Source organism: Oratosquilla oratoria, unplaced genomic scaffold (genome assembly GCF_046742065.1).
Source record: "Oratosquilla oratoria isolate Oo_2021 unplaced genomic scaffold, ASM4674206v1 SCAFFOLD57, whole genome shotgun sequence".
Classification (NCBI taxonomy): Eukaryota; Metazoa; Arthropoda; class Malacostraca; order Stomatopoda; family Squillidae; genus Oratosquilla; species Oratosquilla oratoria.
In genome coordinates, this window is record NW_027467721.1 from 44416 (window position 1) to 60205 (window position 15790).

The window sequence follows — 15790 nt, forward strand, 5'->3', positions numbered from 1 at the left end:
GATGCAATTATACTCCCAACCTGCTTGATGTAGACTGCGTCTACATTGATGGAATACTTACTAACTAAAAAGAAACAGGGTTATAAGAAATATAAGTGCTCGGGTGCATCTAATGACTATGAAAGTTATGTATCAATACAGAGAAATTTAAAAAAACAATAAAAAAACGAAAACGACAATACGAAATGAATATCGCTGATGGATATGATTTAGTTGAACAGAATCTTCACTGTGAGAAAGGGAGAGGAATTATTGTCTATATAAAAAGGGGCATCAAGTTCCACTTGGTAGAATTGAAAGCAAAATTTTGTGAGTATTGTAGTATTGAAATATGTGGTACTGATGGAAATATATTGATTACTTCAATTTATAGAAGCCCAAAAAGTGATATGGATAACAACAATAATTTAATGCAACTGATGAAGGAAGTCAGTGATATGAATGTGAAATACAAGGTGTTACTGGGAGACTTCAATCTTCCACACATCAAATGGAGTAATTATACATCGGAGGGCGGCCCGACTGACTTTAACACTCTCTTTATTGAGAAGGTGAGAGATTTTTTTCTTACCCAACACATTCATGATGTAACCCGGATTAGAGGAGAAAATATTGGTAATACTCTTGACCTTATGTTTACTAATGAAGAAATTGTGGAGGAAGTCAAAGTTGACAGTCCATTGGGAAAAAGTGATCATGCCTGTATTTATGTGCGAGTCAATGTGCAGGAACTGGAGGACAGTAACATTAAACATGTTTTTATGTACGAGAAGGCAGACTATGCCATGATGAAGAGAAAACTTGATATTGACTGGCAACAGTTTTTTGGACATAGAGGATATATGGAAAAAAAATTGTACTAAGATACACAAATTAACTGAAGAGTGTATACCCAAGAGACAGGTTGGAAACAAAAAGATGGGGAAAAGAACTAATGAAAGTTTACCTATGAACAGAAAGTTATGGTCAAAAATAAAGAAAAAACAACGTTTTTGGGAGAGACTGAAAGACAAAGAACGAAGGTAACACCCCAGATTCCTACAGGGATGTTGAGACAGAATACCGACGACTTAATAATCAACTTAGAAAAGAGACCAGAAATGCAGTCAAAGCCAAGGAGAAAGAAGTAATAAAGAATGTTAAAAAGAATCCCAAGGTTTTCTGGAAGTATGTGGCATCGAAGACAAAAGTGAAATCACGAATTGGGGACTTGTATCAAGATGCTGAGAAAACTAGAATGGCTACAACAAATAAGGAGAATGCAGACACACTTTCAGAGCAATTTGCTAGTGTGTTTATAGAGGAACCTGAAGAGGAATCTCCACTCGCTTCACCAAGAGCAGTCCCAAGACTGTAGCAAGCAACGCGATAAATCTTGCTAGATCCTTTAATACGCTGCACGACTGGGATGGCTCGATTGAGCTGCAAGCGTCAATTAGCTATTTAAAAGTCCACCTTTGAACAAGTTCATCTCTCATATCATTCCATGACTTCATATTTATTTAGTTCTAATTATCCTTAGTTAATCTCAACATCTGACGTTTAAATCAATTCTCATTTATTCACCTTTCCCTTCCCAACGTATCCCTCTGAAATTATTTTCTAAGGAGAACCAAGCTATAGAAAATATAGCACAATCCCAAATTCTTCTACAGTTACTGTAAAAAAAATCTTGAAGACCAAATCACAGATTGGACCCCTAGTAACCGACCAAGGAACTACAACAGACGACCCCCAAGAAACCTGCCATGGCAGATGCTGGCGCATCAGTACAACAGTGTGTTTAGCATACCAAAGAGGCAAGCAGAAATCCATGACCCCGCGACATTTTTCAACGAAGAGACAATCAACCAAAACCAACTCACCGACCTTCAAGCCACATTAGAGGACACCATAAAGGCGATAAAGGAGCTAATGATAAATTCGGCCGCGGGACCGGACGGCATTCCGGCGATCCTACTTCTAAAATGCAGTGAGGTCTTAGCAGTCCCAATCCATATGTTGTGGCAATCTTCCCTGGACAAAGGTAAGATCCCGGCACTAGTGAAACAAGCCATAATAAGTCCAATATATAAAGGAGGAGACAGGACTTTGCCAAAGATTTATCGACCAGTTGCCCTCACGTTCCACATCATCAAAGTAATTGAGAAGTGCCTAAGGGACAAACTGTTTGCATACCTTGAGGAGAATAACCTTATAAAGGAGAGCCAGCATGGATTTAGAAAAGATCGGTCCTGTCTCTCAAACCTACTGACACATTACGACTGGCTGCTAAGGAACCTGTCAGAGGGGAAGAATGTTGATGTAGTATTTCTAGATTTTGCCAAAGCTTTCGACAAGGTAGACCATGGAGTCCTACTCCACAAAGCAATGGACCTAGGAATCACAGGGAAGCTAGGAATATGGCTTCACAACTTCCTGACAGACCGAACCCAAACAGTCGCAGTTGATGGCCAGAAGTCCAGCGAAGTCAAAGTAGTAAGCGGAGTACCACAAGGCTCTGTCCTTGGCCCCCTCCTATTCGTAATCTATATGAATGGCATAAATAGGAAAGTGAACTCAACCCTCCTGTCTTGCCGACGATACCCACATCAGTCGCGCAGTGCTGGAGAGTGAAGACGTATGTCATCTACAAGATGACCTCGATATGGTCTATGCTTGGGCTATTCATTGTAATATGCAATTCAACGAAGAGAAGTTTGAGGTCATGAGATATGGTACCAACCAAGAAATTAAAGATAAAACCGAACTGTACACATAAAGAGGAATGACAATCACACCTAAAGCACATGTAAAATGTCTGGGTATATATCTAGATGACGACGCCACATCACGGAGACCGTGAGAGGGGCACGGGGGATGGCCAGCTGGGTATTACGGACTTTCTCCTCAAGAGAGACAGAGGTAATGCTAACCCTTTGGAAGGCGCTAATTCAACCTATCATGGACTATTGTAGCCAACTCTGGTCTCCACATGAACAAGGAGAGGTCCAGAGGCTTGAGGCTGCCCAAAGAAATTACACCAGGCATATTAGAGGGATGAAGGATCTCAATTATTAGGTTCGCTTGAAAGCACTGGGACTGTACCCTCCCCCACTCAAAAAAAAAAAAAAAAAAAAAGAGGAGAGAAAGGTATAGGGTCATCTACACATGGAAAATAAAATCCTAGAGGGCATTGTTCCTGACCTCCACGCCCTCAACAATCAAGCCATATCACAGTGTAAGGCACGGACGCAAGTGTGAGAGACAAACGCTCCTAACAAGAGCTCCAGAGAGGGTTAAGACCTTACTTGGCATCCAGCTTGGGGCACGAATGTCAAGAAATTTTCAATGCTCTTCCAAAAGAAGCGAGAGAGGGAACCCACTGCCCGGTGGACAGCTTCAAGCATGTGCTGGACAGATTTCTATGGAAGGTGCCAGACAAGCCCTCAGTGCCAGGTTACACCGCCATCAGAAGGATGTCTTCCAACACCATAACAGACCAACTGGCCCTTGTGAGGAGGGACTACAGGACTGTTAGCAGCGGTAGATCGATCACTGCTACTGTGAAGACGGACCTCGGGACTTCTCGAAGTAAAGCAAGTAAGCACTCTGCACATAGATTAGGTGAAAATGCATTGACTTGCCATATCCCTTTCTCGATCTTTATATTTTCTGTATCTTTATGTGGTTGAAATATAACAGTATCGCATATTCATTTCAATGTGAATTCACATGTGACTAAATATTTGATTAATTAATTTGGAATGGAGTATAATTTGGCACAAAGTGTTCGTCTACTGCAATAAGAAGAAATAGATAAAAGTAATTCTACTTTTTCAGGTCTTTGGAAATTAGTATCACAAGTTCATTACTCAAATAAAAATTAGCCAAGGAATGGGAGCAGGAAACTGATAAGTACCAATATTTTTTATATTGAAACTATGTTTCATTCAAGACCCAGAAGACGGAGGTTAATATATAATTAAACGTAAAGTTCGTCAAAACACAGTCGTGAGAGACTGCAGGCCATCCCATGTGAAAGGGACCTTCTAAGCAACACTGTACTTCTACAAAGCTTACCTAAGTATACGTGGTAGTGGGGAAATATAGGTATTGTGCCATTTTTGTTGTAGTATTGGTTATTATACCAGTGTCGTGCCTAGTACTGTGACCAAGTTTGTACAGGACATATGTGCTCATTGTAATATGAAGGTAACAAATACAGGGGAGAATGGTAAAGGTGTGAAATGCAACTGTTGTAAATACTGGGTGCATAAAACATGCGAAAAATTGAGTGATAATGATTATGAGGCTCTCATAAAAAGTGGTCCACGTGTTATGTTTTATTGTTCAGTGAGGAGTTGCAACTTTGTCGCCAGTCACTTTGTGGATACTGTGGCTCTACTTAGTGACCAGGTAAGCAATAATACCGAGAGAATAGATGTACTGGAAGAGAAAGTGGCTAACACAAATGACTTAGAGCAGAAATTAACGGAACATGAAGGGAAACTTAGCAAGATGAAGGAACTTGAGGCTAAGGTGGCTGAACACGAAGAGAGGTTAGCTAGGCTTGTAAATCCTGAACCAAACAATAACGGGGAAGGCCCTTCAGCAGATAGAACTGCCCAAAATAGACCTAGACCTACCAACGAAGAGGAGCCAGTAAGGAAGGAAGAAGTAAAGTCAGAAGTAAAAACTGCTGTTGAAGATGAGAGGGACAGAGTGTACAGGGCCAAAAACATTATATTATATGGAGTCGTGGAACCTGATACTGACGACCTTAGAGTTGGTATGGAACATGATGAAAAGTCTGTGGCAGACATCTTCACAACAAAGCTGAAGATGAACCCAACAGATTTCACCATTGTAGAGGCGACTAGGCTACACCGTCGACGAGCAAATATAAGAGAAGGCGATGAACAAAAACCTAGACTACTAAAGGTTCGGCTACAGACTGAGGAAATGGCTACAATGGTGCTGAGAGCAACCTCACAGTATGAAGCAGCCAGCGAGGGGCAAGGTGGAATCGAAAATGGAATTAGAATCTTTAAAGACCGGAGCAAAAAAGAGAGAAACGCCAGGAACAATCTGAGGGCTCAAGCAAAAGCAAACAACGAAAACGAAGGAGAAAATGCCACTCATAGATGGATTGTCGATTATGGGAAAGGCAGAGTAGTCAAAGTTCCGTTAGGGGAAAATGGTCAAATCGAGAGACGGACATTTCGCCCAAGAACATACAGAGGATACAGAAACTAATGCCAAGGGTTCCAGAGACCCCCAACGTATGGTGTATAACTGTCTTTACACAAACTTAGATGGACTGGGGAACAAGGTGGCGGAACTGGGTAGCCTGATGCAAAGAGAACAACCAGATTTTGTATTGTTAACAGAGACCAAGACCAATGAAGAAATGCTGGACATGAACCTCTTTAACACCAAGGAATATGTGGTCACCAGGAAGGATAGAAAAGATCAACATGCACCAGGTGGAGGAGTTACAATATTAACACGCAAGAATCTAATTGTGGACACAGACTCGGTCACCTTCCTTACCCAGCACGAAGCAGAAGAGACAGTTTGGTGCCAAGTGAAATGCGCAGGTGGCAAAGACATCGTACTTGGAGTAGTCTATAGAACACCTACATCATTAGCTCTGAACAACGATAAGATATGTAACATTATTAGAGTAAGTGAAGAGTATAGCAGGGACAAACAAATTTTAGTATGTGGAGACTTCAATTTCGGAAATATTCTTTGGGAACAAAATAGAGTGCAAGAGGGTACCCAAGGGCTAAACCAGGCAGAGAATTTTTTAACAGCAGTGAGAGATGTGTTCTGGTCACAGCATGTGGATGACTGGACACATTTGAGGGACACGGACAACCCCTCCCGACTAGACCTAATATTCACGAAGAAGGAGTGCGAAGTGGAGGATCTCGAGTATCTAGCCCCCCTGGGGTTGAGCAAACATGCAGTATTATCCTTTAAATTTATTTCAGAGACAAATGCATTACTAGAAGAAGACCGGACAATGAAACTGAACTACCACAAGGCTGATAAAATGAAAATGAAACACCTATTTGGGGAGATAGAGTGGAAGGAACTTCTCAGGGGAAAAACAACAGGCGAGAAGTGGAACACCTTTAAGGAGAAGTATAACCAGATAATCAAGGAGTGTGTACCCACATATAAAGCCCCATCAAAATCTAGGAAACCAAAATGGATGACACGCAGGGTTCTTAATGCACTCGACAAGAAGGAAGCAGCTTGGCAAAGATACAGGGCCAGAAAGACACCAAGAAGACGACAGATCTACAATCACATCAGAAATAAGGCAACAGAAGAAGTGAGGAAGGCAAAATTTGTATTCGAAAAGAATGTGGCAAACAATGCAAAGGACAACTCCAAACACTTCTGGGCGTATGTGAGGTCCAAGACCAATGTTAAAGAGAGGGTTCCAAGCTTGCGAAAGGCAGATGGAAACCTAACACAAAGCGATAATGAGGCAGCCCAGACTATGAACGAGGCATTCAATAGCGTCTTCATCGGGGAAGATGGAGCAGAGATACCTGAAACAAACCCTACCAACCAAAGTCAAGAAATAAATGATGTCCACATAACTGCTGCAGAGGTTAGGAAGAAATTAGAGGCCCTAGATGCAAATAAGGCACCTGGACCTGATGGCATTTCCCCCACCGTATTGAAAGAGTGTGCAGAGGTATTGTCAGAACCACTAGCCGAGATTTTCCATTCATCCCTGACAACAAGCGACGTACCCGAAGACTGGAGAAGAGCCAACATCACGCCTATCCACAAAAAAGGGAACAGGAGCACAGCACTTAACTATCGACCAGTGTCACTCACAAGCGTAGTCTCAAAGGTGGTGGAAGGCTTTGTTAGGGAGGCACTTATGGCCCATGTGAATAGAAACCGGATCCTATGCAACGCACAACATGGCTTCAGGTCTGGACGGAACTGCCTCACCAACATGCTGAAATACCTGGATGACGTAATCAACGCAGTGGACAACCAGTACTGGATAGATTCTATTTACCTTGACTGTGAGAAAGCATTTGACAGAGTTCCTCATCAGAGACTGTTAGCTAAACTGGAGGCAATTGGGGTAACAGGTAACACCAAAAATTGGATTGCCAGCTTCCTGAGGGACAGATCACACCGGGTGGGCATAAGGGGTACTTTCTCGGAGTCGCTACCAGTGAAGAGCAGAGTGCCACAAGGATCGGTGGTGGGACCAATTCTGTTCATCATCTATGTTAATGACCTTGTTAATAATTTGGAATCATCGGCAAGTCTGTTTGCAGACGATGCATAAATATATAGGAACATCAAGACCCGGGAAGATGTCGAGGCATTACAGAGAGACTTGGACAGAGTAGCTGAATGGAGCAGAAAGTGGTTACTCACCTTTAATGTAGACAAATGCAAGACAATGCACTTCGGCCATGGGAACCCCAGAACAAACTACAAGCTTGGAGAAAGGAACCTGGATAAGTCAACGGTGGAAAAAGACCTAGGAGTTTTTGTCTCTACAGACCTGAAATCCTCCACACATGCAGCCATGATTGCAGCCAAGGCAAATAGCAGACTGGGCATTATCAAGAGGAATTTTACCTACATGGATCGGGAGATCCTGCTCGCTCTCTACAAGGCGCTGGTTCGACCGATATTAGATTATGCATCCCAGTGTTGGTCGCCATACCTAGTGAAGGATATCAAACTACTGGAGCAAGTGCAACGCAGGGCTACCAAGCTAGTGCCGGAATGTTCAGAGCTGCCCTATGAAGAGAGGTGCAAATTCCTTGGCTTACAGACACTGGAGGACAGAAGAAAACGCGGAGACACGATTGAAGTCTATAAGCTTCTTCACGGATATGAGGACATTCCCTACACCAAGTTTTTCAGCCTCAGCACAACTGGACTCAGGGGCCACAGTTACAAATTAGTTGTTCCGGACCACTGGAGAACTTCGCTCAAGGGAAACTGGTTCACAATCCGTACATTGCGTGAGTGGAATCATTTGCCAGATAATGTAGTGACTGCACCGTCAGTATCAACTTTTAAAACTAGGTACGACAGGCACAAAGGGTATGAGCAATCAAATACCGGCGCAATATTTTAAGAGGTGGGGATCCAACAAGAAATATTCTTATTTCCCCACTAACCAATACTAGGTAAGCTGGAGTTGTCATTCGATCAATGTAGGACTAATAATCTAACGTTGGTATAGTCTAATTATCCTTACGGGTATCAAATGAGTAATATCGAGGATAAATAAGTGTCATTTATTAATTTTGTTCTAGAGCGCGACGTAATAGAATTCGAAATGCACAGCTGAGCTTCGAACAGGTTTCATAAATGGAAGATTCAAACACTTTGAATCTTGTTTACAAGTTTGAATGTCGTTGGTTACAAAGTGGGAAAGAAAGATGTAATTAGGCTGAAACATTAATGAAAAAGCCCTGGGATTCTAAGAATTCTGTATATTTATAGCATTCATATGAAAATAGTCCATCGAAGTAGAATATTCTTAGTTTTATAATTTGGTAAGTAAAGTAAAATATTTACCCTACAACTAGTAATAGACAGTAACAGTTATTGTGTTTTCCATTTGACCATTACTCGTATGTGTATATTTTTTTACTTTGCCAACATTCATGAAATTTTTTAAAAGTTAATATGTATTTAATATTAACTTGTGATTCCTCACATATATGATACATATGATATTTGTAAAACTGCGTAAAACTGTAGTATTGACACACTAAATACTAATAAATATAGGCCGGGTCACTAATATTCTCAACAATCATAATCATTCAATATCTTTTTCTTAATGTGCATTAAGGGATTTTGGCATTCCTGGAGTACAGTAGACAATCCTGTCATGCAGCACAATAACAATTTGCTCTCGACCCTCCCTTCTATTATATCTATAACTTACACAGTCACAACGAATCAACAGTTACAGTGACAGTCCATTGGACCATTGATGATTGTTACTGTACTACTTTAGTTTATTTTATTTACTTTGTATAATTTCTTCTATCTAAGGCTAAAGACACAGCTGACGTGGGCATCCGCGGTCTCTAGGTAGGGTTTTTATTCAGTTGTGCACAACTGTGCAATATAGCATTAGAATATTAAATATTATTATTAAATATTATTATTATTAAATATTATTATTAAATATTATTATTAAATATTAAATATTAATTTTGTACATAATATGCGATTTTCTTGGTGGAAATAAAAATAAATACCTTGCTACAAGCAAATATACTAACGAGCAAAGTCATTAGCATAGGATCGGGATGCCATCTTGTCGTTTGTCAAGTGTTTGTTGTCTGCCTGGTCCAGTTGAGGCCTGGTGTATGCCCTCGGTACTTCCACCAGTACCTTACGGGGTATATATTCATGAAGGAAGGCTATGGAGCTAAAATGCATGCATTCCTTCAAGCTATAAGAAACCTATATACCCCACAATCAGAAAGAATGATTGAACAGGCCACCAACATCCGTGACAACGATGGTGATCCAGATGACCTTAGATTACAGGTACCAATTTACTAAATACACATTAGGTTAGGTTAGAATAGATAAATTTATCATCCTTTCATTTCTTTGACGTTGGTATCTATCAAAACAAACATGGTGTACCATTCGTCTGGTGCGACTGTTACTTATGAAATCTGTTTTAGCAACTTTTTTGTTTTTTATTTCCGCCAAGAAAATTGCATATTACGGTGATGTATTATAATTTACAAAATAATTAATTTTCTATTGCTATATCGTGTAGTTGTGCACAACTGAACATTTACCCCAGGCAGCTCCACATCTAAGTTCTGCCTTAACAATTGGAGTGTATTAGTTATGTGGTTGGTGTATCCTGGAGTAGGGGACTGGTCAGGCATCGTTTGTAACCACTTGTGCAGTTGATTTTTGAAGCTATCTGGTGTGATGCCAGTCAAGCTTCTTATCTTTAATGGGGCAGAGTTAAAGAGGCATGTCCCTCTATATATGAAGTTGTGGTGGACTATAGTCATAACTCTGTGGGACAGGCCCCTCAGCTCTCTGGATGTGGCATAATTGGCCCCATCATGAGTGATTGTTGACATGTAAGCTGATATTTGGCACCATCTGTTCCAGTGTTTTCTACATGTATATGATGGTGTATCATTCATGTCATCTCTGGAGAAAGTAGAGCCTAAGTTCCTTGAGTCTTTGCCATTAATTGAGCCCTTGCTGCATGCCCTCTATTTTGCATGTGAAGGTCCTCTGTAATGCCTCCAGTTTGTCACCATTCATTCTTTATTCCTGGTGTGAAAAGTTCTTAGGATCCATCCAAAGAACATGTGGGCACTCTCAATTGCTGTCTCATGAAGGTTAGGTCATGGCTCATGTGCATTCTTAGGTCTTTCATAGAGTCTGGCTTCAATGGGTGTTTGGTTACACTTGTAGGTAGTGTCTGCTTCCAGGTCTTGGAGTGGGTCATATCTCAGGAGCTTAAACTTATCCTCATTTAGGGCCATGTTGTTGGTTTCTGTCCAGGCTTGTTTGTAGTAGCACCATATCTGCAGCAGACTCTATGTCCTTAGTGATCTTGGTGTTGTCGGCGAAGGATGTTTGTGAGGAAACTGTGTAGTCACTCACCCAGTGTCCCACAGATACCCATTGTCTTCAGTTTGTGAAGGAAGATACAGTGATCTACCTTGTCGAAGGCTTTTGCGAAATCCTGGTAGATCACCTCTATGTTTTTACCTTCCTGGATATTTTCCATTATTTTCTCATAATGAGACAACAATTGTGATAGACATGAAGGACCCTGTCTGGAGCTGTGTTGGGCCTCTTTAAAGGCATTTGTGATCTTTATGTAGTCAGTAATCTTGGTTGAAATCACTATAATTTTTATCAAGTGGGAGGTTAGGATCACTGGTCTAATTTTTTTGGGGTCCTTTGCTGCCTCCTTTGTGGGTGGGTGTATTATCCCTATTTTGAGTACTTTTGGGACCCTGCTGGCAATTAGTGACCTGGTACACAATGGTTGTAGTGCCAGTTCATTTTTACATATTTTCAGAAGTCTGGTATGAAAACCATCCAGGCTTGAAGCAGTAGAATAGTCAATTGCTGTATGAAGTGACTTAGATAATTTAAAACAGAATTATTGTTGGTTTGTTGGTATTTTGTCAGGCACAATGATGGAAGAGCTTAAGGAGATACTCCAGGCTATAAGAGGGGGTTTTCTTGAAGGATTAGTACACAAAGTGGAGGTAAGTCAAAAGTATAATTTTTTCAGACGACTATATCTTAGGCTTTTACTTTACTGTACATAAGGTGTACATTTATAGGCTATACTAGTATTCTTAACCCTATTGTGGCCAGAGATTCTTTTAAGCTAAGAATTGTCTTACGTTAGCCTCAATTAAATCTTTTACTGCATCATTTCGAATGGTTATCCCTTTATGGGCTATTCAAGGTAATTTGAATAGTTTATTCATTCTTATCCAGGACAAATTCTTTAGATGCCGTAGTTGAGGTATTTAGCACATTTAAAGTTAAAGTCCCTCAAATAATATGGGAAACTTAATATCTTGTGACAGATCACATACTCGCCCTTCACTATACCTAAACATATGTAGGTCATTCAGTCTTACTATGGGATGTATCATTGATTCATGGTTATCAGGAATAAATCATGTAACTGGTGATTTCTGAGGTGAGGCCACCATTCTATTATTTCTTAGCTATTGTGTTAGTTATCTTTGATGTTCTTGGCAGATATTTTGTAGTTTCCTGTGTTGAGTTATTATTGTCATGTCATTTGCATAAATGAGCACTTTGGTGTTATGTTCAATAATGATAGTTTTAACACAATTTCAGAAATATTTGAATTCAAATGGAACCCCAGAGGACTCCACACATATCTTACGTTACTGCTCAAACTATGTCATTCAAAAGCCAGATGGAGCTAATGAAACCAAATTGGAATCTGTGATAAGTGTTGCTGTTTCATGTTCGAAATATATGAATGGAAAGACCATTAGTGATGTCTCAACCCACTTTAAGATGCTGTATCATATCATCAAGCTCTTTAGTAAATCATTGGTAAGTTTTGATATTGAATATTAGTTGAGAACTTCAATATATAGATATCACATAGCTAATTGAATGAAATGACCTTGCAGTAGCCAGAATAAAAGAATGAATGTACCTCCAATATGAAAGGAGTTAATTAAGAAAAGGACTTCCTTCTTACTGAAAGTTATAAATGTTATAAAGTATCCTGGTAGATGCCAGAGTAAAAGGATGAGTAGAATGTGGTGGAGGACAGTGATGACCCTTCATTCAAGAGAGGGTTGTTAAATGAGCTTTAATGTTTATAATGTGTGTGTATGCATTGATGCAGCCAGCAGTTTTATTAGAAAAAATGAATGAGTGTGTTCTATGTATTTGCACATACATATTTTAAGTATTTTCTATTCTTTTTTTAGGGAACATGTGAACAGCTTTATAGTCTTCTGGTTCATGTTCAGTCCTTGCTTGGTTTGTGCGACATCAACCAAGGGAGCACTGTGGCAGTCTTAAAAGCCATGTACCAAGTGTCATGGAATTATAGCCTCTCTCTAACCAAACCACAGCAAGTCTTTGTTTTCCAAGAAAAATCAGTGTGTTTTTTGGCAGCATCCAAACCGAGTGTAAATCAACTTTGTTCTGTGGCAAAGAACATAATTTCCAATTATATATACAAAAGTGAATCTTGGCAAAACACAGACAAGTTTTATCGCAATGTCTTGGAGCTCCTTCTTGACTTGTGTAAAGGAAAACAGTGCCTTGAAGAAGAGGAAATTAGTGATATTGTCATAATTATGCTGGAGTATGCCAAAGTTTTGAATAAATTGGAGAAATGCCAGGAGTTTAGTAAAGGCATAAGACCCTTAGTTGAAAACCTTGCCTGTAGGTGCTCAGAAGCTGTGGTAATGTCTCTCAAGGTGGGACTAAAACTGGTTGAGTCTGGAATGGCTTTAAATGTAGGAAAGTGCAATGAGACTTTAGTGATGAAGATCATGGAATCATGCAAACTTGTGCCAAAAAATAATTTAACAAACCACATCTTGGTGTTATGCATACTTGATACCATTGCCATGTTTGAAGAAGATTCAAATCAATTAGTGAAGGTAAGGCACTAATTTTTGCATCTGTTGTTTTGTTTGAATAGGATTCCCCCCCCACACACACACACAAACACACACACAAATTGTAAACAACTTGACCCAGTGATGTATTAGAAGTTAGCCTATACCAACAAATGAAGTAATAACTGCTGTCACAACAAAATTTCTACAGAACCTCGGTTATTAGTTGCTTCTCTTATACCAGTGAAAGCAATTTCATTCCCAAATTTACTATGCAACCCTGAAAGGCCGAGTCTCTGGTTTGGGCCCAAGAACTTTCTCAATCAACTTCAACTGTATTTCTTACACTTTTCTTTACATTGGGAGATGACAACTGGTGACTGCTGTCCTCATCCTACTAATGTCAATCAGTGACATAGAAACAATCTCACACTGAAATAACACAGACAACAGTCCAAGGTCTCTTCCCAAAGAGATCTGTATGAGGTTCTGAGGATTGTTGCCAGCCAATATGGGGCTGCAGGTTTTCCACTTAGTGATATTCAAGGCAACAGTTGATTGATTGACATTATATCCAAATATCTAATATGATAATAACTGACCAATAATTGTTCGTGATAAAGATGGATATAGATTTAATAAATTAGACACTGGTTTTGTGCCTACTGCTTGGAGGCAAGCAAACGTTGTTCCTGTTTTTAAGAAGGGAGATAGATCGTCTGTATGGAACTACAGGCCAATCAGTTTGACAACGGTTATAGGAAAAATGCTTGAATCAATAATAGTAAATAGACTCAGAGAACACATCAAAAGACATAATTTAATTCATGATTCACAGCATGGTTTCTCCAAGGGTATGTCATGTGTGACTAATCTTCTATCCTTTTACACTAAAGTATATAATGCGTCAGATAACAATGATAATTACGATGTTATTTACCTTGACTTTAGCAAAGTGTTCGACAAGGTGCCACACCAGAGACTACTAAATAAAATCAAAGCCCATGGCATAGGAGGGAAAGTGTTAGAATGGATTAAAGCTTGGATTAGTAAAAGAAAACCGCGGGTCACCATAAATGGAGTAAAATCTAGGTGGGACAATGTTACTAGGGGGGTCCCCCAGGGCTCGGTTTTGGCTCCCTTGTTGTTCATTATGTACATAAACGACTTAGACGATGGGATAAATATTGATGTTAGTATGTGGACGACACTAAAATAGGACGTCTAACTAGGTCAGGAGATGACACAGATTCTGCAGGATGATCTTAATAAATTGTTCACATGGTCAGTGAAATGTCAAATGAACTTCAATATCTCTAAGTGTAGCATGTTAAACGTAGGGCTACACAACCCCGAAAATAGATACAGCTTAGATAACATGGTTTTAGAGAAAACTGAGTGTGAGAGAGACTTGGGAGTTTTTTGTGAGTGGACCTTAACCACTTCGGTACGGAACTTAAATCTCGCGGGCAGCAGCCAATGCCAGCCGTATGACGTGTCGTAATAATACTCGCATCATAAAATATAATCACCGCTTATATCGATCGTTCTCTTTCATCCGCGAATTTTGAAAACCACAGAGAATGGGATTCAGGGCACATTTGAGAGAATGTAAAAACACAGGGGCGACTACAATAAATATAATCAAGACGCCGATATGGCAGCGTCGCGAATCCACTTGCTCCTCATGACGCCTACATGTGCGGCACCGTATGGAAGGGGTTAAAACCAGAAAACAGTGTATTAATGCCAGGAATAAAGCTAACAGAGCATTAGGTTTCATTGCTAGGACAGTAGCGAATAGAAGTGCAGAGGTTACAAAGGATTACAAAGGATTACAAAGGCGGAGCATGCCGACAGGAGACCTTTTGGTCCATATCTAGGTCGGATGCGAAAAAAATCATAATAATAAAATAATAAATAAAAACTATAATAATGTAAATAACAAATAAAATACATAAATAAATGCAAAGGTATAGTTAAATAATAAACAAACAGGTAAATAGTAAATAATAATAAATTGACATATAACTAATAATAAATGAAAATCAGACAGACAAATGATAACAAAACAAAAACAATATAAAATAAATTATAATCATTACAGTATCTTGCTTAGGTGTTTATCTAAATGATTCTTAAAGCTTTGAACTGAACTACATTGCACTACCTGTGCAGGAAGTTTATTCCATTCATTAACTACACGGTTGGCGAAGTTGTTTCTACCTACTTCCAAATTGAATCTATTTCCGGACAGTTTGAGACCATTGTTTCTCGTCTGATTCTCATTCAATGTGAAAATTTTGTCACTTTTGATGTTGTCAATTCCCTTTAAAATCTTAAAGACCTGTAATTATTAAACTCTATCTAGCGATAGTTAGACCCATCCTTGACTATGCGGTACAGTTTTGGTCTCCGTCCTACAAAATGGACATCAATTCACTAGAATCAGTACAGAGAAGAATGACCAAAATGATACATGGACTCAGAAATTTGCCTTACGAAGAGAGGGTTAGGCACCTTAACTTACACTCTCTGGAAAGATGTAGAGTGCGGGGTGATCTAATAGAGGTGTTCAAGTGGATCAAAGGATTTAACCACTTCACAACGGGACTTAAATCTCGCGGGCAGCAGCCAATGCCAGCCGTACAACATGT

At 39.7% G+C, this 15790-nt stretch overlaps 4 protein-coding genes across 5 annotated transcripts in view; all 4 read left to right on the top strand.

The window, feature by feature from the left end:
• Window positions 1–389: 389 nt before the first annotated feature.
• LOC143023736 (uncharacterized) lies at window positions 390–3043 on the top strand. The gene is made up of 5 exons (XM_076182336.1): window positions 390–856; window positions 1045–1353; window positions 1656–2478; window positions 2817–2871; window positions 2958–3043. Exons 1-5 carry the CDS (start codon window positions 390–392, stop codon window positions 3041–3043), a joined length of 1740 nt encoding a protein of 579 aa, XP_076038451.1.
• Window positions 3044–5266: 2223 nt separating this feature from the next.
• Window positions 5267–7315, top strand: LOC143023740 (uncharacterized). The gene has a single exon (XM_076182343.1). It carries the CDS (start codon window positions 5267–5269, stop codon window positions 7313–7315), a length of 2049 nt encoding a protein of 682 aa, XP_076038458.1.
• Window positions 7316–7432: 117 nt separating this feature from the next.
• On the top strand, window positions 7433–8122 carry LOC143023741 (uncharacterized). The gene has a single exon (XM_076182344.1). It carries the CDS (start codon window positions 7433–7435, stop codon window positions 8120–8122), a length of 690 nt encoding a protein of 229 aa, XP_076038459.1.
• A 263-nt stretch (window positions 8123–8385) lies between these two features.
• LOC143023738 (uncharacterized) overlaps window positions 8386–15790 on the top strand; it is an 86983-nt gene continuing 79578 nt past the window's right edge. The window contains exons 1-4 of one of the 2 annotated variants that reach the window (XM_076182340.1): window positions 8386–8546; window positions 11191–11270; window positions 11881–12105; window positions 12492–13175. In XM_076182340.1, the coding sequence (XP_076038455.1) occupies window positions 11196–11270; window positions 11881–12105; window positions 12492–13175 (984 nt within the window). In that variant the 5' untranslated portion in view covers window positions 8386–8546; window positions 11191–11195. The remainder of the gene's footprint in view (window positions 8547–11190; window positions 11271–11880; window positions 12106–12491; window positions 13176–15790) is intronic. The other variant, XM_076182341.1, reaches the window with a different exon arrangement.

Coding starts and splice junctions, on each gene's coding strand:
- LOC143023736 (XM_076182336.1), top strand. CDS start 390: ATGGATAACAACAATAATTTAATGCAACTGATGAAGGAAGTCAGTGAT. Junction 857..1,044: donor GGATATATGGAAAAAAAATT/GTACTAAGATAC, acceptor AGATTCCTACAG/GGATGTTGAGACAGAATACC. Junction 2,479..2,816: donor AGTCCAGCGAAGTCAAAGTA/GTAAGCGGAGTA, acceptor GTATATATCTAG/ATGACGACGCCACATCACGG.
- LOC143023740 (XM_076182343.1), top strand. CDS start 5,267: ATGGTGTATAACTGTCTTTACACAAACTTAGATGGACTGGGGAACAAG.
- LOC143023741 (XM_076182344.1), top strand. CDS start 7,433: ATGCACTTCGGCCATGGGAACCCCAGAACAAACTACAAGCTTGGAGAA.